At 35.6% G+C, this 23,908-nt stretch overlaps 2 protein-coding genes across 3 annotated transcripts in view; one reads left to right on the top strand and one right to left on the bottom strand.

Annotated features, from left to right (window-relative positions):
- COMMD10 (COMM domain containing 10) overlaps positions 1-23,908 on the top strand; it is a 203,363-nt gene that overhangs the window by 107,731 nt on the left and 71,724 nt on the right. The window lies entirely within an intron of this gene.
- LOC117980354 (non-histone chromosomal protein HMG-17-like) lies at positions 18,255-21,587 on the bottom strand. Its single transcript, XM_034960374.3, has one exon. It carries the CDS (start codon positions 20,638-20,640, stop codon positions 20,254-20,256), a length of 387 nt encoding a protein of 128 aa, XP_034816265.2. The 5' UTR covers positions 20,641-21,587; the 3' UTR covers positions 18,255-20,253.

Here is a 23,908-nt window from a genome sequence, read left to right on the forward strand (position 1 = left end):
GGCCTCCCTACATTCTGGGATTACAGGTGTGAGCCACCGTGCCTGGCCCCAGATTTTTATTTTCTTTGAAACAGAAAATTCATGAAAGGATTCTGCCATTTTATTCACCTTTCTGACACTGCAGTAAAGTGCAGATTAAAGTATAGTTCCCTGTGAAATAGCCAGTTACCCTTTGAGTAGAATCCAGTTCACATAAAGAAGTACAGGGAGATTACATGACTTGCCTAGGTTATATATTGAGTCAGTAGGAGAAGTAGAAATACTAAGTGCAGATTCACAGTTCAGTTTAGCCCAGAACTATGGATGCTTTCCTTGTGGTTATTACCTGGAAGGCTTTACAATCACTGATGTACCCTCCCTGCTGTCTCCTCTCACTTACACATATGCAGTCTTGATTATTTTGATAGTTTTTCTACATTTATACACACTTCACACATAATTTTTGTTTTTTTAAACCTCAGTTTATAGCCTTAAGTTATACTCAGGAATGTACATTGTACTCTTAAGCAGAAAGACCTTAATATTAGTTACAGCTGAAGAGTGAGCTTAATTTTTAAGTACATTTTGGTTTTTCCCTTTTTGTATGCCTTTTATAGGTGTTCACCTTTAGCAGCCAGTCTCTTGACTTTGCCTAATACTATAAAGAATAGCAAACATTGTATTGACATAATTGGTTGTTATGGAAGTCATTTTTAATAGAATGACCATACCTTATTTATTAAAAAATAATAAACTTTATTTTTCAGAGCAGTGTTAGGTTCACAGTAAAACTGATAGGAAGGTATAGAGATCCCCCATATATTCCCTTCCCCTATGCATGCATAGCCTATCCAATTATCAGTATCCCCTATTAGAGTGATATGTTTGTCACAATAGATGAACCTATATGATTATCACTCAAGACCCTAGTTAATATTAGGGTTCACTTTTGGTGTCATACATTTCATGGATTTGGACAAGTGTATAATGACAGTATATCCACCACTGTAGTATCATATACCATAATTTCTACTACAAGGAAAATCCTCTACAGTCCTGTTTTCCATTTTCAGAAGTGTCATATACCTGGAATCATACAGTATGAAGTCTTTTCAGGTTTTCTTCTTTCACTTATTAGTATGCATTTAAATTCTCCATGTCTTTTCATGCATCGATAGCTCATTTATTTTTAGTACTAAATAATCTCTTGTCTGAAGGTACCACAGTTTATTTATTCATTTACCTACTGAAAGACATTTTGATTGCTTTCCAGTTTTGCTAAGTATAAATAAAGCTGCTGTACCTTCCATGTGCAAATTTTTGTGTGCACGTAAGTCTTCAACTCCTTTGGATAAATACCAAGGAACATGTTTGGTGGATTGTATGGTAACAGCATGTTTAGTTTTGTGAGAAATTGCCAAACTGTCTTTCATGGTGGTTGTATCTTTTTGCATTTCCACTAACAATGAAATGAGGGTTCTTGTTGCTCCACATCCTTACCAGCATTTGGTGGTGTCAATGTTCTAGATTTTGGCCATTTTAGTAAGTGTGTAGTAGTTTCTCATTTTTGTTTTAATTTGGATTTCTCTACTGACATACGGTGTGGAGCATCTTTTTATATATTTATTTGGCATCTGTGTAACTTCTTTGATGAGGTTTCTGTTTAGGTTTTTGGCTCACTTTTAAGCTGTGTTTTCTTATTGTTGAGTTTTAAGAGTTCTTTATATATTTTGGATAACATTCCTTTATATCAGACATGTGATTTGCAGATATTCTCTCCCAGTCATCTTTAGCTTGTCTTTTTATTCTCTTAACAGTGTCTTCCCCAGTATAGATTTTTTGTTTTTAATTTAATGAAGTCCAGCTTGTCACTTCTTTCTTTTATGGACTGTAGCTTTGATATTGTATCTAAAAAGTCTGTTTGTTCAAAATAGTAATGATTTGGATCTGTTAGATCAATTAAGAATGAAACAAAGTTATTTTACCATTATGTATTCTTTCCCTAATGCTCCCTCTTTATGTAGATCTGAGTTTCTGACCTATCTCCTTTAACATCTTTTAAAGAACTTTAAAAAACATTTCTTGTGAGGCAGGTCCACTAGCCTAAAATTTTCTTGATTTTTATTTGCCTGAGAAGATATTTATTTCTCCTTCACTTTTAAAATAAACAGGGTCTCGCTATGTTGCCCAGGTTGGTCTTCAACTCCTGGGCTCAAGCAATCCTCCGGAGTATCTGGGATTACAGGTATGTAGCACCATGCCTGGCTTTCTTCTTAACTTTTAAAGGGTGATTTCAAAGGGCACAGAATTTTAGGTTGTTGGGTTTTTTCCTCAACACTAAATATTTTACTCTACTCTTTTTGTATTTTCAATTTTTGTGGATACATACTAGGTGTATATATTAATGGGGTACTTGTGATGTTTTGATACAGGCATACGATGTGTAATAATCACATCATGAAGAATGGGGTATCCATCCCCTCAAGCATTTATCCCTTGTGTTACAAATAATCAAATTATATTATTTTAGTTATTTTAAAATGCCCAATTAAATTATTATTAACTGTAGTCTCCTTGTGCCATCAAACAGTAGGTCTTATTCGTTTTTTCTACTATATATATATTTCTGTACCCATCACTCCACCCTTTTTGCTTGTACTGTTTCTGACGAAAAATTGGATGTAATTATCTTTGCTCCTCTGTAAGTAAGGTGTTTTTTTCACCCCTTTGGCATCTTTCAGGATTTGTCTTTATCTTTGATTTTCTGTAATTTGAAGATGGTATCCTTAAGTGTAGTTTCTTTGGCATTTATCTCTTTTGGTGCTCTGTGAGCTTCCTGGATCTATGGTTTCGTATCTGACATTAATCTGAGGACATTTTTAGTCACTATTGCTTTACATTTTTTTCCTGTTCTTTTCTCTTTCTTCTTCTACAATTTTTATCACACATATGTTATACCTTTTGTAGTTGTCCCACATTTCCTCCTGGGTTTTTTGTTTTGTTTTGTTTTTGTCTTTGCTTTTCAGTTTTGAAGTTTTCTGTTGAGATATTTTCAAGCTCAGAGGTTCTTTCCTGAGTTTTGTCCATTCAACGGCATTCTTGATTTCTGTTACAGTGGTTTTTTTGGTCTCTAGCATTTCTTTTGGTTATTTCTTAGATCTCTCTTCTTGTACTTCCCATCTGTTATTGCTGTCTTCTTATCCCTTAGAGCCCTTAGCATATTAATCACAGTTGTTTTAAATTCCTGATCTTATAATTCCAACATCCCTGCCATAGCTGTGTTTGGTTCTGATGCTTGTTCTGTCCTCTTCAAACTCTGTGTTTTTATGTTGGGAGAAGAGAAGTGTTCTATTGTCCTATGATTAGGTATCACTTTTTTAGTAAGCCTGTGCCTCTTGATTGTGAACTTCACAAGTGCTTCTCAGTTTTTTTATCCTTCTCCAGTTGGACAGATGGCTAGAGTGAGCTGGAGTTGGGTATTTTCTTTCTCCCACCTGGAAGGCTAGTGCCAACTGGAGTTGGATATTTTCCTTCCTGTAAGTCAGTTAGGCTCTGATAGAACTCAACAGGTTAAGCTCTGTTTAAATAGTTTCCTCTGTGGGCAGACCTTGGTAAGAAGCACAGAGTGATCCGGCATATTTTAAAAATGGCGTGTCCTTTCCTTTGCTGGAAGCATGAGTGGATTTTTCTCCAGTATTCACTGTGAGAACCAGATCAAGTTTCTGGAGGTTAAACTCAACAGAAGTGAGGAGCCTCCTTATGGCTGGGTGCCCCTGCATTTTTCAGTTTTTACAGTTGTCCACACTGACTCCAGCAATTAATTGCTGTTTAAGTTTTCTTACACTGGCACTAGCTCCCATGGAGGTTTCTACTTCTGGGTTTCTACTCCAATAAGTTACAATTCTCTGTATTTACATCTGTCTCTCAAATCTGGGGGGCAATGGTTTACCCTATGACTTGACTTCTCTTATGGATCCGAGAAGAATCGTTGATTTTTCAGTTTGTTGAGATTTGTATTTGTTCTTAGGATGAAATGGTGACTTCCAAGCTTCTTACATGCCAGACCAGAAACCAGAAATCCCAGCTTAATGTCACAGACTGACATGGACTGCACTGCAGCATTAAAGAGAATAAGAAGTTGTCGTTGGGTTTTAAGTCTGTGAAACAAAGTAAGGTTTTTAATTTATCCAAAGTTACACACCCTGCAAGTGACACAGGTGGGAATAGAATCTAAATATTTGGACTCCCAATTAAATTATCTTTCTTTTTATTTTATTTTATTATTATTATACTTTAAGTTTTAGGGTACATGTGCACAATGTGCAGGTTAGTTACATATGTATACATGTGCCATGCTGGTGTGCTGCACCCATTAACTCGTCATCTAGCATTAGGTATATCTCCTAATGCTATCCCTCCCCCTCTCCCCACCCCACAACAGTCCCCAGAGTGTGATGTTCCCCTTCCTGTGTCCATGTGTTCTCATTGTTCAATTCCCACCTATGAATGAGAACATGCGGTGTTTGGTTTTTTGTCCTTGCGATAGTTTGCTGAGAATGAGGGTTTCCAGCTTCATCCATGTCCCTACAAAGGACATGAATTCATCGTTTTTTTGTGGCTGCATAGTATTCCATGGTGTATATGTGCCACATTTTCTTAATCCAGTCTATCATTGTTGGACATTTGGGTTGGTTCCAAGTCTTTGCTATTGTGAATAGTGCCGCAATAAACATACGTGTGCATGTGTCTTTATAGCAGCATTATTTATAATCCTTTAGGTATATACCCAGTAATGGGATGGCTGAGTCAAATGGTATTTCTAGTTCTAGATCCCTGAGGAATCGCCACACTGACTTCCACAATGGTTGAACTAGTTTACAGTCCCACCAACAGTGTAAAACTGTTCCTATTTCTCCACATCCTCTCCAGCACCTGTTGTTTCCTGACTTTAATGATCGCCATTCTAACTGGTGTGAGATGGTATCTCATTGTGGTTTTGATTTGTATTTCTCTGATGGCCAGTGATGATGAGCATTTTTTCACGTGTTTTTTGGCTGCATAAATGTCTTCTTTTGAGAAGTGTCTGTTCATGTCCTTTGCCCACTTTTTGATGGGGTTGTTTGTTTTTTTCTTATGAATTTGTTTGAGTTCATTGTAGATTCTGGATATTAGCCTTTTGTCAGATGAGTAGGTTGTGAAAATTTTCTCCCATTCTGTAGGTTGCCTGTTCACTCCGATGGTAGTTTCTTTTGCTGTGCAGAGAAGCTCTTTAGTTTAATTAGATCCCATTTGTCAATTTTGGCTTTTGTTTCCATTGCTTTTGGTGTTTTAGACATGAAGTCATTGCCCATGCCTATGTCCTGAATGGTAATGCCTAGGTTTTCTTCTAGGGTTTTTATGGTTTTAGGTCTAATGTTTAAGTCTTTAATCCATCTTGAATTGATTTTTGTATAAGATGTAAGGAAGGGATCCAGTTTCAGCTTTCTCCATATGGCTAGCCAGTTTTCCCAGCACCATTTATTAAATAGGGAATCCTTTCCCCATGAATGAAATGAAGTGAGAAGGAAAGTGTAGAGAAAAAAGAATAAAAAGAAACGCACAAAACCTCCAAGAAATATGGGACTATGTGAAAAGACCAAATCTACGTCTGATTGGTGTACCTGAAAGTGACAGGGAGAATGGAACCAAGTTGGAAAACACTCTGCAGGATATTATCCAGGAGAACTTCCCGAATCTAGCAAGGCAGGCCAACGTTCAGATTCAGGAAATACAGAGAACGCCACAAAGATACTCCTTGAGAAGAACAACTCCAAGACACATAATTGTCAGATTCACCAAAGTTGCAATGAAGGAAAAAATGTTAAGGGCAGCCAGAGAGAAAGGTCGGGTTACCCACAAAGGGAAGCCCATCAGACTAACAGCAGATCTCTCGGCAGAAACTCTACAGGCCAGAAGAGAGTGGGGGCCAATATTCAACAAAGAAAAGAATTTTCAACCCAGAATTTCATATCCAACCAAACTAAGCTTCATAAGTGAAGGAGAAATAAAATACTTTACAGACAAGCAAATGCTGAGAGATTTTGTCACCACCAGGCCTGCCCTAAAAGAGCTCCTGAAGGAAGCACTAAACATGGAAAGGCACAACCGGTACCAGCCACAGCAAAATCATGCCAAAATGTAAAGACCATCCAGACTAGGAAGAAACTGCATCAACTAAGGAGCAAAATAACCAGCTAACCTCATAATGACAGGATCAAATTCACATGTAACAATATTAACTTTAAATGTAAATGGACTAAATGCTCCAATTAAAAGACACAGACTCGCAAATTGGATAAAGAGTCAAGACCCATCAGTGTGCTGTATTCAGGAAACCCATCTCACGTGCAGAGACACACATAGGCTCAAAATAAAAGGATGGAGGAAGGTCTCCCAAGCAAATGGAAAACAAGAAAAGGCAGGGGTTGCAATCCTAGTCTCTGATAAAAGAGACTTTAAACCAACAAAGATCAAAAGAGTCAAAGAAGGCCATTACATCATGGTAAAGGGATCAATTCAACAGGAAGAGCTATCTATCCTAAATATATATGCACCCAATACAGGAGCACCCGGATTCATAAAGCAAGTCCTGAGTGACCTACAAGGAGACTTAGACTCCCACACAATAATAATGGAAGACTTTAAATTATCTATTTCACTAAATTCCACTTTTCTGAAAGGTGTTATGAATGGTTCATATAGGGAAATATTACAGTGAAGCTTAAGTTATTGTTTGTAATACCATATTCATTTAGTTGTTTTCTCCATCCTCACTCCTTTTTTTTTCTTTTTTTACCTTCTTTATAATTTTCCTTTTAGTTCTGGTTCCTGATGGTACTGAATATTAAGAAGATTATCTGCCATTTTTGAGGAGGAAATATCTAATAGTATAATCTTTTTCCTCTATGTTACAGGCAGAAGTATAACTGCAGCAGCAATCTGCCTTTCCCCTTTATTTTAATTTACAGAATATGTTAAAATCAATAATAAGATGCAAACAAAAAATCACTCATTGACACTTAATATGCTGAATACAAATTCAGCACCATAATTAAATTGCAAAGTTTAACATTATACTCCATTTTGATATTAATATTTGATCTTGCAATGAATGTCTGCTTGTCAACCTTTTATTTACTGTGGAGGTCGTGGTATATGGTATTAAAGAAGACATTCAACTAGAGCTCAATTTTTCTGATGAGCTCCCAGGTTCCCATCGCAATTTTAGACAACACATGTTGTTTTACTGGAAGAATAACTAAAGGATATAGTCTGATCACTGTCTACCTCCCATGGTAAACCTTCTGTTTGTTTTTTTGAATTTGGTAGTTAAAGGTGCATGATAAAACTTGCCATCTCTGTTAGATGCTGCTAAATCAGACTAATAAAATGACTGCCAAGCTCCAGCCGCTCTTTATTTTATTGCTTTAAACATAGATTTCCTAGATGGTCATGATCTGGTTTGTCCAAATCCACCTTAACTCTGAAAGCAATAATAAATATAAATTTTAAATTCTAAATGAAAGAGAGGAAGGGGTCTCTTCATAAGTGAAAACATTCCTTAAACAAATGCAAGCAAACAGAATTTTTCATGGACCTGTATTTTCATTTTTCTGACCATTATATGATTTTCCTAGCAATATAAAAGAATTCTGCAGTCCCTCCCTATTTAGTTGTTGGAAGAGAAAAATACATTAAATCTTAATTAGTATACTACCTATAGTAGCATCTGGTGTTACTGAATTTTTACCATCTTCTGAAAGCAGTAATCATTCTTTACCTGGAGGAAAAGATTCCAGTAATCTGTTTTATTAGGAAACTTTTCTAGCCTTCCTTTCAGTTACAGGATTTATTGAAAACTACTTCATATACATATGCACATATACCCATATATGCATATGTATATATACATGTGTGAATACATATATGGCTATAGATCTATGTGTATGTACACATATAGACACATGTGTGTATGTTTTTGTGTGTATATGTTTTTATGTGTATCTGTATGTTCCTTTCTAAATAGCATTCTATTTCATACCTTGGAAAAATATTAAAAAATGAGCTCAAGATGGCGCCTTTTAAGAAATAAGTTGTTATAACAGTTCCTTTCAGCTTCACATCATAAGTGTTAAGAACGCTTGAGTATTTTTAATGTAAACATATTTTAGCATCTATTTGATTTTTACTTTATTTTCTTGATACTTTCAGATATATATTTGCTTTACATTATTCTCAGGGTTTCTTATTTCCCTAAAGCACTTTGAATCATTTCCACTGATTCTTTTTCCTCCTTTGTTAGTTTACATGTATCATTTGTATGATCGTGTCTGGAAGTAAAAGGGCACTTTAGAAACAAAGTTGAATAAAATTTCATCATACTTAATTCTGAAAATTGTTTTCTGAAATTATTAGCTCACTGCTGAAATATCTTCAGATCAAACGTTCAGAACATCAGCTCCCAAGGAGCTTCATATTTAGTTTATGGTGGGGTATGATTGTGTATTTCACAAAATTCATGAAGGAAATTTGTACAAATTTATTATGGATTTTAGGCCAGTGGAACTGTTTAAACTTCCTAATCTATTTGTTCCATTGAGTAGCCTTAGAGTTGAAACAGCAGTTTCCATTTTTCTCATGGGTAGATAAACCCATATGCACATTTATCATTGATTTCTAGCACTGGAAAAGCATAGACATTGGAGACGGTGGTCGGGCACGGTGGCTCATGCTTGTAATCCCAGCACTTTGGGAGGCCAAGGTGGGCAGATCACCTGAGGTCAGGAGTTCAAGACCAGCCTGGCTAACATGGTGAAACCCAGTTTCTACTAAAAATACAAAAAATTAACTGGGTCTGGTGGTGCACGCCTGTAATCCCAGCTACTTGGGAGGCTGAGGCAGGAGAATTGCTTGAATCCGGGAGGCAGAGATTGCGGTGAGCCAAGATAGTGCCATTGTACTCCAGCTTGGGCAACAAGAGTGAAACTCCATCTCAAAAAAAGAAAAAAAGAAAAGAAAAAAATTGGAGACAGCTGTTCACGTCTTTAAAGGAGGGAGAATATTCTTGGAGAATATAATTGGTGAAATAAAAATACAATTCATATGTACTCTATGGAAGATAAACTGCAATAAGCAAACCTCTTTCGCAGATTTTAAAATCAGAAATATATTCCAGCCAGTGTGGGATATTCAATCTAATTTCCTTTGAGAACCTGATTCTGTTGGATTGGTAGGCATTAGGAAGCAACAGCTCTTCTCTCTCCATCTCCTCAAAAAATTGTAAACAGAAATGTTGTGTGAAAAAAACTTCAAAGATACCATCTAATTTTTTTCTTTTGCTATTTTAATAGGCTTTTTTATTTTTTAAGAACTGAGGTTAGTGAACATGTGAGAGAATCTGAAGTACTTTTCATATGTTTTTGTCCTTGAACTGAGTTATTTGAATCTGGCAAATTTCTCTATTAATAATTACAATTGTTATATCACTATGTCAGTATGTGTGTTATATTCAATCTAGAATATTTGCTCTTTTTCCTCCCATGGTTTTGAAATAAGCATATAGGCATTTAATTTTTAGGAGTTATAAATGTCCAATAGCTATGTTTTATATCAATATGAATTGCATTATGTTTTATTACTAATAGTTTAGATGAATCTGTATATCCAAATTGTGAACCACTGAAATGAATAATTCCCTTTCTTAGAGAAGGACATGAATATAGTGAGAGATCTCTTACTTTCTGGATTCTTCTTTTTGGTCCTTCAAGAAGTTGTACAAAGATAATATCGATGTTCTCTTTTATTCATCAGTTTCTCTCAACTGGTTTCAGAACATTGCAGTATCAGAGAGGGGGAAAAAATAAGTATTTCGGATTTTTTTTTCTTGAGACAAAGTCTCACTCTGTCACCCAAGCTGGAGTGCAGTGGCATGATCTGGGCTCACTGCAGCCTCCGCCTCCTGGGTTCAAGCGATTCTTATGCCTCAGCCTCCCAAGTAGCTGGGACCCCAGGCATGCACCACCACACCCAGCTAATTTCTGTGTTTTTAGTAGAGATGAGGTTTCACCATGTTGGCCAGGCTAGTCTCTAACTCCCAGTGATCCACCTGCCTCAGCCCCACAAAGTGCTGGGATGACAGGTGTGAGCCACCATGCCCTGCCAAAAATCAGTATTTTCTCTATATCACACTCCCAACCTTTAACATTGCCTCCCATTCTTTCTTTTGGCTGTTATTTAATGAGAGACTACTATGGGTAGGACATTGTGTGAATCTGTGGGAATAAGAGACCTTCATATTCCTGCTATTACGGAGTTGCGGTTTAGTAGAGATGGTAGGTAAGAACATGGGCTCCTGAATTGCAATGCCTGGGTTCTATTCTTGGTTGTGGTTGTACTGCTTACTAGAGAAGTTGAAGAAATCACTTCATTATTTGTTTCAGTTTCCTTCTTGCTGAAATAAATATAACTCTATCTTAAATAAGATAATGTATGGGTTAAACAATGCATGTAAAACATTTGGCACTGATGTTAGAAAAGGGAACATACAAGTTAGTATCTCTAACCATGTTGTAAAAGTGATTTGACCAGCTGTATTCAGTTATAAACATTTTATTGCACTTTTGGAGCCTTTTCCAAGTCCTGTGTAACCTTTGGAATACCCTCTGTTCACCTCCCCCCACCAAAAAGGCTCCTGTAAGTCCATCACTTCTTGGAAGCTTCCTCATTTAACATCCCCTGGCTAGCCATTCCTATACATGAAGCAGCCACGACTCCTTGGTATGCACTGTGCAGTAATGAACAGTTATTCCCTCCTTGTACATGTTGCTAATGTGGATTATTTATTTGAGTTCTGACTCTTTGGGATCCCTTTGTTTATAATTTTAAGTTCTTAGAAGGATAGGGAGCACAGTAATCTACCTTGGTCTATGTGACACCTGCACCTTTAGTATTCAATAATTGAAACACGTAAAAGTAATTTCAGTGGAGGTGAGCACAAGCTTCCTTTTTTCACTGTGTGAGTAGAAATAGAGGTAACCACACATTTTTTCTTGTCTCGCTTTTTCACTAAGCTTTCTCTGTGATTGAGAACAAACAGAGAAGTCTGAACGGTTCCCTGTTATTTTATCTTTTGGATGTAGAGGCATACATACAAATTTCTGTTGAATGCTTTGTAAGGGTTGCCTCTTTTATTCTTAAACTTTTACACAGTTACTGCTGTGTATTTATGGGATGCAGGTACTGTTTATCCATTGTAATTATAGTTCGTTTGTTAGATCAAACATTGGGAAAATCTTTTGTTGTGAATGGTGATTTTCTAAATTTTTACTTTTGTTTTTTATTTGCCAGATTCTGTCTCTCTTTTCTTTGTTCTTGGTGTACTAATCTGATTCCTCTTCCATGGCTATTCCACTTTTTCCAAGTCTTACCCTAAAGCCTTTTAAAGCGATACGTTTAGATCAACTTTTTTTTTCTTTTTGTTTGTAGTTTGCACATTATATGCTGTACTTTGACTAATAATTTTTTTCTTATAATTCCATGTGGAAATTTTAATTTTAATTTTGTTTTCCCCTGACCTTTATAAAAACAAGAGATTAAGTGTAATATTTTCTAGTTACTGCTTCAGGCTTTGTAAATTTGGCACTTAATGGTTTCATTGTTTTAGAACAGAAAAGATTATCTTAACTGACCACTAACAACATAGTTGCCAGTTTGGTGCACAAAATCTGTAGTTAATACTGATTTCAAAATACTGTTTCTTGGCAAATCACAACCAAAAGCTTAGAATATTCTGTATGATTTTTAGTTCTAAAATACCTTGCAAGTCTTGCTGTTAATCTCATTTTGTAGCAGAAACAATAGACCAGGAGCGTTAAAAGGACGTATTTGTTTATTCATATGGCTAGTATGTGTGATACTACTGAACTGAACCCATGCTTCTGCCTCCTAGTTAAATGGTCTTAAAACACTAAGAAAAAAAGCCAACATATAAAATTCAATAGCGGTTAGTAGCAAGGAATGAGTGTTATCTGAAGTCATAGCGTGCTTGTTAAAGTATTTTCAATTAACTTTCGCCACGCGTCTCTTAAATATATGTTTTTGTATATATTTACAGTTTTTTTGGACAGATCTATTTGGCAGTCTTCTTTAAGATATTGTCAGCTACTCATTCACAAGAATGGTGACATCTTAATTTTAAAAAACATTTTATATAGTTACTCTCTTTACTCTGGTGCAATAATAATACTACACACTGGGTAAATTGTAAAGAATAGAGATTTATTTGACCCATAGTTCTGAAGGCTGAGAAATCTGAGAGCAGGATGCTGGCATCTGGTAAGGGCCTTCTTGCTGCATCATTATGTGGCAGAAGGCATCACATGAAGAGGAGTTGTGGTTAGAAGACAGAGAAAAAATCGGGGCCAAACTTATTCTTTTTATAACTACCTACTTCCTTGATAACTAACTCACTCCTGCAATAACAGTCTTAATCCATTCACAAGGGTGGTACCCACATGACCTAATCACCTCCTAAAGGTCCCACCTCTCAATACATTTGCAATGGGAATTAAATTTCAACGTGAGCTTTTGAGGAGACAAACCATAGCAGTTACGTATTTTGTTAAACTTAAGCATTTTATTCTGTTAAATTATGTATGTATTTATGTATATATACATATATATACACGCAAGCACACATATACAGGCATACTTATGTGTTTATATGTGTGTTTATAGATCTTTTTCCTAGGAAGATGAATAATTATATTTTAAAAGTCATTGATGGTAGGGATGATAGCAGAGGAAGCTGTGAAATACAATCTAAGTAATATTATAGAGAATACGTTCAGTATTTTGAAAACTGCTCAATAAATTAGGGTGTATTTGTTGACAAGTAATAGATCACATTACAAACTTACTATTAGACGTTGTTTATCTAGTCAGCATTTATGAATAGTCTGTGGTGATCTGTGTGTTTATATTCCACATACAGTCTATCAACAAATCCTGTCATTTCTAGTTTCAGAATATATGCTAAATGCAACCACTTCTACTACGTTTATCACTGCCACCTAATTTCAAAACCAGGTTTTACTTATTTACTATACGATCTTGTCCAAGTGTTTATAGTGTTAGGATTTTTCTTTTCACAATCATTCATCATAGGTAAAGAACTTATTTTTCTCTCACATGGTACATTAAAAATAGAAGCAAGCAGGTAATTGTCTTTAAAATTTTTTTGCTTTGCCTAGTATTATTATTATTCCTCTAGAAAAGGTAATAATAATACATTACAAGAACAGAATTGAGGAAGGTGACTTAATATTTGAAATTATATTTAATACTATTTAGGTTTTTATTAATGCTTGGTATATTTTGTTAATAATTTAAACATTGCTAAATTTTGGAAAAAATTACAATGGAATCATTATATTAGAGTTCTTCAGAGAAATTGAACCAATAAGGGATGGTTATATCTCTATATAATTATGTTTATGTGTGTGTTTATGTATATGTATGTATATTTGTATGTATATGCAGTCATGCATCACTTAATGACAGGGATACATTCTAAGAAATGTGTTGTTAGGCAATCTGATCCCTGTGCAAACATCATAGAGTATACTTACACAAACCTAGATGGTATAGCCTACTACACAACTGTGCTATATCATATAACCTGTTACTCTAAGACTATAAACCTATACAGCATGTTACTGTGCTGAATACTATAGGCAATTGTAAAACAGTGGTAAGTATTTGTATATTTAAACATAGAAAAGGTAATGGATTGCACTACCACATTATGATGGCTACAGCATCACTAGGCCATAGGAAATTTTGGTTCTATTTTAATCTTATGGGGCCACCATTGTATGTGCCCAAAACATCATTATTCAGTGCATGACTATATATATATTTGTCACTTATTAGCACATTAATATGGATTTGTATAAATAAATTTCTAGTAACGCTCAAATAACATACATGGATGCATTTTCAATTGCTTCTCAAATATATGGAGTATTTTAAATAAGTAGATTCCAAAGATCAAAACAAGTTTAATAAATGTCTATTTGCAGCTACATTACACACTCATACACACACACACACACGCACACTCTCTCACAGAGGCAGTCAACTGTTCATGAAATATTAAGATTATATTTTACAATGATATTTAAAACTTGAAACATACATACAAAACAATGAAGTGTGATAGCTAAGAGCACAGATTTGGATCAGATAGAATGACATTTGACTTCCAGCTCTGACTTTCTGAGCCTTGGTTTTCTTATGTGTCAAGTAATGATAATTCCTGTTTCTTTGTGTTGATTAAATGAGAATATATGTAAACTACTTGCCATGGTGCCCTGTACACATCATACACAGTAAACTATTACCATCTGTATTTTAATTCTTAATTCCTTCCCCTGAACACAACTTGATAAATATCCTTTAGGTTTCTGTTCCTCCTTTCAAAAGTTGATTTAATTCATAATGTAACTTAGTGTAATATAAATAATACCATAGAAACAACCATCTGTAGCAGTGGTTTGATGGGAAAATACAGTCACAGCTACAATTTGATAAGCCAGGAACTGTATTTTACCCTCCTGAAGTTATAAAAGTAGAAGTAGTAATCCTCTCTCCAGGCATCCTTTTATCTTTTGAAGAATAGAAGTAAATACATCTACATATCCAAGCCAGTGGTAGTCCTTCTGTATTGGGGCTTTTTGCAGAGGATTGGGGCTTTTTGCAGAGCAGGCCTGCAAGGGGAATGAATATCAGAAATGAGGTTCCAGTGACAGAAGGTACTGAAACTCTGTGTGTGTGTGTGTGTGTGTGTGTGTGTGTGTGTGTGTGTGTGTAGAATGTGAGGGGGGTTGGATAGGTTCATGTGGGTGTAAAGTGAAGAGATAGGCCAGGGTGATAGATGTATAGAACTTCTGATTTTAAAATAAGCATGTAAGCTGTATACTATTGAATGAAATTACTATTGACATTTTATTGAAATTAAATAATGAATTCATCACATTTTATGAGACCAACTTTAAGAAAACTAGCTGGATTTTTAATGGTTTGTTTCAACTTAATAGTGGTGTATAACTTAGTACAAACATCGAAGGCTATCAGAAAATCTATGTTAGAATTTTAATGATTATAGAAACTGTAGAATATTCTGTATATATCTGACACTTATAATTACTTGTTCTGGGGTATCCGTAATAAAATTTATGTCATGTGGTTTTTTGGGTCAGTATTTTCAGGTATAAGCCTGGTGTGTAACAGTGAATGCTCTTAGAAGATTGGGTCTGTATCTTTTGTCTCTGTAAATTACACAATGATAGGAAGTTAATATGTTAGGGATTTAATAAGTATGTTAATGATTATCTATAAAGATAATATGCTTTATTTTTTGGTTGGTTTGTCATATTTTATTGGCCTGCTTTCTGCTAGAATACCATTATGATATAACTTGCCAAGGACCCCTAGGGTATGAAAAAACAGTCTTCCCTTTTTAATTATGAGAAGTTCAGAGACCTTCTGAATATATTAATGATTACTACTAAAGCAATTCTTAATAATTTTTCCACTAATATGAGTTGTAAAGATGCCAGACTCAAACAGATGTGAATACTAGGCTCCCTTGCTAGTTGAGTTCTTGTTACTTCACATCAGTCTTACAGCTTTCTGTTAGTGTGAGTCACATGTGGGTCTCAGCAAAATGATAAATTAGCATAGACCCTGGACCTCTGGGTCATGGTAAAAATAATCACTGAATGTTAAGGATCTGTGTAAAGATTCTTAACCTGTATAGGGTCTGTGTTCAGAAGATCTGTGAAACTCCTGAAATTGTCTGCCACATTTTGTGTATACGTGCATACACATTTTTTCTGTGAAGGATATATGAGTACTTTCAAGTCTGTAACCCATGAAAGGTTAAGGACCAACGGATTTATAACCTGTTCAGAAGTCTTTTACATTGAGTAACCATTTGCCATCTCATTTCCTCACTAATTGCATATTAGTGAGGAAAAACTTAGATACCATATATTTTTTTATTAGTCTAATTTTAATTTTCCAGAAAATTTGTGACCTTTTCATAATACAGTGTTATTTCTTTTTTATGTGATTCATATTTTAGTACAAATACCATGTTAAAGTGCTTGATAAAACGTGAATGATTTATGAAATTTTACTTATATACCCAAATTTGTTGTTAAAAGGGACAAAAAGGAATTTTTTTGTATTTTACATTCAGTCCTTTTCATGGAATAGAATATTTTAAAACAACTTTGGCTTGAATTTTTAATTATCATATTTAGAAATTCTGCTTTTATGAAAATACAGAACCCTCACTCTGTGGCTTACAGACAATAGTAGTATATTATGTAGGATAGCCTAAACAATGGTTGATTATTGTGTTTGTGTATATTTCATTCTCTCTGAATTGGACTTGAGAGGCAAACTTTGTCTTTAAACCTTTAGCTGTTGCTTTCTGGACCTTTGTATTGCCTAAGGGATGCAAACTTCTTGGAAAGTAGAACCATAAAGTTGTAAATGAACAAGGGAAGAAATAGAAAATATAATTTTTATCTTCATTAATGTTTCTAAAGTAGACAGTAATTTCACAATTACAGTATCCACTCTCATGAAATTTACCAACTACATTAGTGAGCAAATGTGAAGCTGTTTTGCTAATGTGGAAATTAAATTTTTGAAAACAAAACTTTTTTATTCTGTCACCAAAGAAAGAAGCACATTGGTTATGTTAATAAAAATAATAGAATAAACAGTCATTCATTGGATGTTTAATTGTTACAGGCACTTTTACATATTACCTTACTGGATTTTAACCACTATAAGAATTAAATGGTATTGCCATTTTGATGAGGAAACTAAAACATGTAGAAGTTTCTTCAAGGTGTTCTATGTGACCTTCAAAACCAGGCAATTAATTGGGTGCTTAATATTTGTTAAATTGAATTGCATTGAAATCTTTTTACTCTGATCTTTTCATTAGTATTATCATTTTTTCATTTATCTGCGGTTAAATTATGGCCTCAATTTTGGGACTCCAGGCCTCAGTATACATTAACATAGGAAATATACCCATTTAAATGTCTGCTACATTGTTTCCTGCAGTGATTCTTCTTTTTATAATCAAAGCAGTGTGTAGCAAGGTTTTATCATAATATTTTGGAGAAATATGATCTCTTTTATAATCCTAACTGTTAGCTAAGTGAAGCAGATTTTCTATACTTTCATTACCACTTATTAGTCACAAATTATGGGGCTGGAGATGAGTTGAGATATTGGAGGTCTTTTCTCCCCAGCCTTCTATGCAAATAGAGGATTTTCATGTTTTCTTAATAGTTTGTGGTGTTTTTCCTAAAAAGTAATCCTTAATATAGTTTTTACCCATATTGGTTTAGTTTCTTTTGAGAGAAAATATATTTTATTGATATATAATAATTATACTTTCGGTATCTCTCATTTTAAGGTATTAGCCTCATTTTTAAATAGTGTTTGAATCTGCAAATGGGTATCAAATTTGGGTGTTATGGAATATAAGAAAAAGAAATGAATAGTTGTATAGTCAACATTTTATACAGATGTAAGTATATAAAGTTTATATCAAAGAAAATACTTCAAAATATTTTAAGTATTATAGCTAGTATTGATGCAGTATGGTCAAATTCATTTAGTGAGGGAGTCATTACTGCTACATCTAGCTTTTATAAAATTTGAAAAATTCATGAATATTATATTAAATATTTTACCACTTTGGGAGGCCAAGACTGGTGGATCATGAGGTCAGGAGATCAAGACCATCCTGGCCAACAAGGTGAAACCCTGTCTCTACTAAAAATACAAAAATTAGCCAGGCGTGGTGGTGTGTGCCTGTAGTTCCAGCTACTCAGGAGGCTGAGGCAGGAGAATCGCTTGAACCCGGGAGGCGGAGGTTGCAGTGAGCCGAGATCAGGCCACTGCACTCCAGCCTGGGTGACAGAGTGGGAGTCCAGCTAAAAAAAGAAATATATATATATGTATATATAATTCATATAAATATAGTACTTTATTTAAAAATAAATAGCATTTTCTCCTCTTCTCATTTGTTTATACTTTTAATATGTTCTGTTTACTTGTAATCAATGTGGAGTCTTCTTTTAAAAAAAAAATAACATTGCTGTTGTGAGGAAAATTTGCAGATGAATATTGGAAAATATACTGAATACCTAGAAGGAAAATAATGTTTTTTTGTGCTTCTTAATATAGAGGTCAAAATAGAAAAGCTATTTCTAAAGTTGCCATTCGTGGGAAAGGAAAGGCCTTATCATTTATAGAATTTGATATCAGGGAACAGTTGTTCTGAAGTAAAACAATCCAGACCATTACCACACTGATAATTTTCTCCAATTAGACAGATTAGAGGTTTAATCCTAAAAGAACCCCAGTATCCAATATTTTTGCCTACATCTTTAACATTAAGGAAATCCTTTTTTTAAATTTATATTTTTAACCATTATACAAGATCTTTATTATTGGAAAAAGAACAGATGCAAATTAATCAGAAAATTTGTCATTGAGTAAGATTGAGTTTTTAAGTGTATGTTAACAAAAGGTAGAAAAACTGATCACACTTAGCATGTATACAGTACTTATATGGACTAGAAAGTTTGTTCTTGTGCTTTCAGTAGAAACATAAAACAAATCTGATGTTGTCATAGAGATAGTTTCATAATAGGTTATGTTTTTGTACAAGTCCCATATTTTCACTAGAACTATTACAAACATTACAGTCATCAGCAGATGTTACACATGTCTAGCATAGAAATTTCTTTTTTTGTTTTTGTTGTTTGTTTGTTTGAGACGGAGTCTTGCTCTGTCACCAGGCTGGAGTTCAGTGGCGCGATCTTGGCTCACTGCAACCTGTGCCTCCCGGAGGTTCAAGCAATTCCCCTGCCTCAGCCTCCCGAGTAGCTGGGACTACAGGTGTGGGCCACCACGCCCAGCTTATTTTTGCATTTTTAGTAGAGATGGGGAATTTCACCATGTTGGCCAGGATGGTCTCGATCTCTTGACCTCATGATCTGCCTGCCTTAGGCTCCCAAAGTGCTGGGATTACAGGCATGAGCCAGTGCACCAGGCCCTAGCATAGAAATTTCTAAAGTGGATATAAATTAATCATATCAATTCTAAGTTACAGTTTAGTTAACATTTTTTAACCTGTTCTTCAGTTATTACACTGTATTTTTAGTCCAAAAAAAGATGAAAGGATTTATCAGGATATTTTGAGGGGATAGATTTTTAAATAGGTCATTTTGAAGATACTTTTGAGTAGACATAGTCATTACATAGTCATTAAAAAACCAGAGCTTTACATATTTTTATAAAAGAATTTTTAAATTCTAAAAGTAATAAATGACCTTAGGGAAGATTTGGAAAATACAAACAAGTATGAAGAAGAAAAAAAAAAGTCCCCCCAATCCCACTGTGCAAATCAACCACTCTTTTTTTTTTTTCCAAGCCAAACTGTATCCAGCTTTATTAAAGATACTTTCCATAAACAGTCATGGTATTTCAGGCAGAACATGGGCAGACAGTCATTAACAGTACACAACAACTTTCAAACTTAACTACCTTCTTCAGTGGACTACCGAAAATCAGAAAGCCACTATAAAACCCAATGAAGTCTTCATCTGATGCTCTGAACAGGCAAAGTTTAGAGTGAGGGTTGACATGTCACATTTAGCATGTTGTTTAACAACTTTTCACAAGCTGACCCTCACTATCAGGAAGTGAAATGAAAACGGCAGAATTTATCTGAAGATCCACAATCTAGAAACGGAACCACTGCTCTTTTGACAGGTGCCATCTCAGTGGCATCCCGGAAAAGTCTAGATTGCCTGACACACTGGTAACCAATGATTGGAGGTCAGGTCCCAACAGATGTCTGGGCTTAAGGGAGTTAAGTCTATGCTGATAGATGGGAAGGGAGAAGAGATATAAAAATGATTTTGTTTTTCCATACCACAAGGCTTTTGTGCCAAGGTGGCCATGCGTGTCAAAGTCGAGGAATCCCTCCTGGGAGCCAAGAGTAAGTCTCTCAAAACTAGAAGGGAAAAGTGTTTTCCCCACATCAATCCAGCTTCGAAGACACCCTATTAGTGACATATGCCCCTTCCCCACAAAACAACAATGAAGTGTTCTGTGTGCTAACAACATAGCTCAAAAAAAAAAAAAAAGTAAAACAAAATTTTGCATTTTTATAAAACTTGGTAAAAATAGTATTTCAAACTGTTCAGTCACCAGAAGTACACAGTTATCAAAAATGCACACACTTCTCTTGGCACCTCCAGCACCTTCAGCTTTCTGTGCCTGATCTGTTTTGACATCTACATTTTCTGCAGGGTTTTTCCCCTCCTTTCCAGCATCAGCTTTTCCCTTTCTCCCTTTGGGTACCTTCTCTCCCTTCTTTGCAGGGGCCTTTTTAGGCCTGGGCTCTGGCTTTGGAGGAGCAGGTTTAGCGGACAACCTTGCAGATCTTCTCTGTGGTTCGTCCTTTACCTTGGCTTTATCTCCTTTAGCATCCCCTTCAGCCTTTCTCTTGGGCATGGTGGTGGCAGCGATGGTAGTGGGACATAGGCACTGGGCGTAGGATGCAGTGGCATGTGGGCTTTGGTGGGTCCAGGGGTCGTTCTTGCCTCTTGTTCACACTGCTCCAAATCAACCACTCTTAATAGTAAATTCTTTATAAATATTGACTATTGTGTACATTTAAGTTGTTTATTACTTTTCACTGTTAAAAATAGTTTTTCCTCACACAATTTCTAAGGATGCTTCCTAATGACAGCAAAATGCAATTTTCTAAAGAAATTTATCCAACTTGATAAAACCAAGAGTCCTTTACTTAGGACAGGTATATGGGGTAGCGGTAAGAGCTTCCCTAATCCCTGTTTGACACAAATTTTCTTGGAAGCAAGGAAAGTAGAACCATATTCCCAAGAAGCATTCTCTTGGTGAGGCAGAATAGAAGAAAGAATAAATACTATGAGAACATTTTAGGGACAGTCCTGAATAGTAGTCGAGTAGTAAGGGCTCCAAAAGAACTTACATTCCTTCCTTTGTCACTGGAAAATCCCAGTTAGCTTTGAATAGGGCGTTGACTCTACCCCCATGTTAATATTTTTGGACAGTGTTATAGATTGAATTGTGCTTCCTCAAAATTTGTATGTTGAAGCTGTCACTCCCAATGTGTCTGTATTTGGAGATAGGGCCTTTAATGAGGTAATTAAGGTTAAATGAGATCATAAGGATAGGGCTATTATCCAGTATGACTGGTGTCTTTGTAAGAAAAAGACTAGCTACCAGGTGTCTGCTTTAATAGAGAAAACCTATGAGACAAGACCATCTAAAAGCCAAGGAGAGAAGCCACAGGAGAAACCAGCCCTGCGGACAACTTGATCTTGGACTTTCAGCTTCCAGAACTGAAAGTCTGGAGGCTGTTGTTGAAAATCTGGAGGCTATTGTTGGTGGCTATTTTTTAAGCCACCCAGTCCGTGGCATTTCGTTAATGGCAGCCCTAGCAAACCAATACATACAGTTTTCTCCCTTTCCCTTCCCCTTCCCCTTCCCATTTTAGTAGTAGTGCAGTAGGCAGAATAACAGCTCCTCACAGATAGAAGCTGCTACTCTGTGGACTGTGTAAGCATTACCTTAAAAGGAAAAAAGATTGGGAGACTATCCCGGGTTATCTAGGTAGGCCATAAGCACAATAATAAATGTCCTTATAAGAGAGAGGCAGAGGGAGATTTGACACAGACATACATAAGAGAAGGTGGTACGATCACTAAGGTAGAGACTAGGATAATGGCCACAAGTCAAGAAATGCTGGCAGCTAGAAGGAGGAAGAGGCAAAAAGCAGATTCCCAAGAGGGAATACAGCCCTGCTGACTCCTTGTTTTCTGCCCAGTGAAACTATTTTGGACTTTGTGAGGGAATATATTTCTTTTTGTTTAAGCTATTGAGTTTGTAGTAATTTGTTTTCAGCAGCCATAGGTAACTAATGCAAATAGCTGCTGAAAATACCAAATACTTTTCAGTGTCTAATGATGTAATCCTATGGTTTTGAATCATATGATGTTTGCTTTCTAATTTGTGAAAAAATCATATCGATTACTTTGCTATTTTTTTGTAAACTCTACCTCTTGCTGGTATTTTTTTCAAACACTGATGGATTTGATAATATTTTGATAGAGTTTTTTATTAAGGAATTAAATAGTCTCTACTTTTTCTTTTTTATACTGTCTTTGTCAGGTTTGGGTCATAAGGTTATATGTTAAATTGTTTTGGATACATAGTCGGAGCCCAGGTTATTCTAACCTTGAAAGTCAGTTATCAAAGCTGAAGCTTTCTATGATAGACAACTGGGAGATAATTTTGGTTCTTAAGTAGAAGAAACCATATTAAAGTGTGTTTTTTAAGATAATAAGACATAACAGTACATCCAAAAATTGTTTGTAGGTACCTAGGGAGCAAAATCAGGCATAAAGTCTCAGATAACAATCTAGGTACTGAGTTTCTCAAACACATTCTGTCTCATTCATGTTCTTCAGGAGTGAAGACTACGTGAATTGAGTTTTGGGGGATTTAATCAGGAAGTAAAGGAATTATAAGCCCCTAGAGAATGTCACAGTAGATGACTGAGAGGTGATCATGTTTGTCTTTTCCCTGTAATTCTTTCATTCCATTTTTTTTTTCTTTGGAAGAGGTGAACATCGTAGATGATAAACTTTGGGAGTGTTAGGGGATGGCAGGGAACATGTCTGTATAGGTCAGAGTTTCTGAGGTTGGTAGCCTTGGACTTTTTGTGAGAGAAAGAAGAGTAGAGTTATAAGGATCCAGGGATACATATGCAACCCAAGCATTGTATAAACACTGGAAAAATAATATAACTCACACGTCTGTTATTCCACATTTTCAAATGTACTTAATTACTTTGTAAATCTAAATCATCAACTGAAAAATTATGTTTCTAAATTTGTGGCACCTGTAGTTAATGCTTTCAAACAACAAATAATAACAGCTTATACCTATTACCCTATGGGAATCTGTAGAGTGGGTTTAAAAAATTATTTTAAAGGGACCATCTTTTAAATGAAACCCTCCCTATAAACTTATAAAATTAATCAGGGAAGAAGGGATGGGGAGAAACAAAAACCAAGCTTGCAGCACATTCAGCGTTAATCACTAGATCAGGCTTGCTCTCTGGTCTGCTTCTTCATAGTTGTTTGGTGCCTATTGTCCTAGAATCACAAAGACCTTAGATTATAATTCTCCTTAACTGCTCCATAGAAAACAACTTGAACATTATGAAACATTAAGTTTTCCCTTTGAGATACTCTTTTTTTTTTTTTTTAACTGTTCCAAAGGCACATTGGCACCTTTGAGATACTCTTTCAGGTCCTGCATACCAGTGAAACTACAGGCACCAGCTGGTCTGACGGTGAGCTGTCTCAGCAAATGCACTCGGTATCTTCATGATTTCATCTCCCTTATTCCAACCAATCAATGACCCCAAATTTCCAGCCCCTTGCCCTCTACTATCCCCTTAAAATCCCCAGCCCAGAACTCCTCTAGGAGATGGATTTGAGGGTCTCCTCCCATCTCCTTTCTCAGCCACCCTGTGGTTATTAAATTCTTTCTGTGTTACAAACCCTGCTATCTCAGTATATTGGTCTGTTACTGTAGATCAGGCGTACAAATTTGTTGGTCTTGAATCTAAACACCAGTCCCTTAATCTTATTACTGAGGATACTCTTGGCTATGTAGTTACTCATGGTTACATTGCTGGTTAGTTACAGAACCCTGGTGAGAGCCTATG

The sequence above is a fragment of the Pan paniscus genome, chromosome 4, assembly GCF_029289425.2.
Source record: "Pan paniscus chromosome 4, NHGRI_mPanPan1-v2.0_pri, whole genome shotgun sequence".
NCBI lineage: Eukaryota > Metazoa > Chordata > Mammalia > Primates > Hominidae > Pan > Pan paniscus.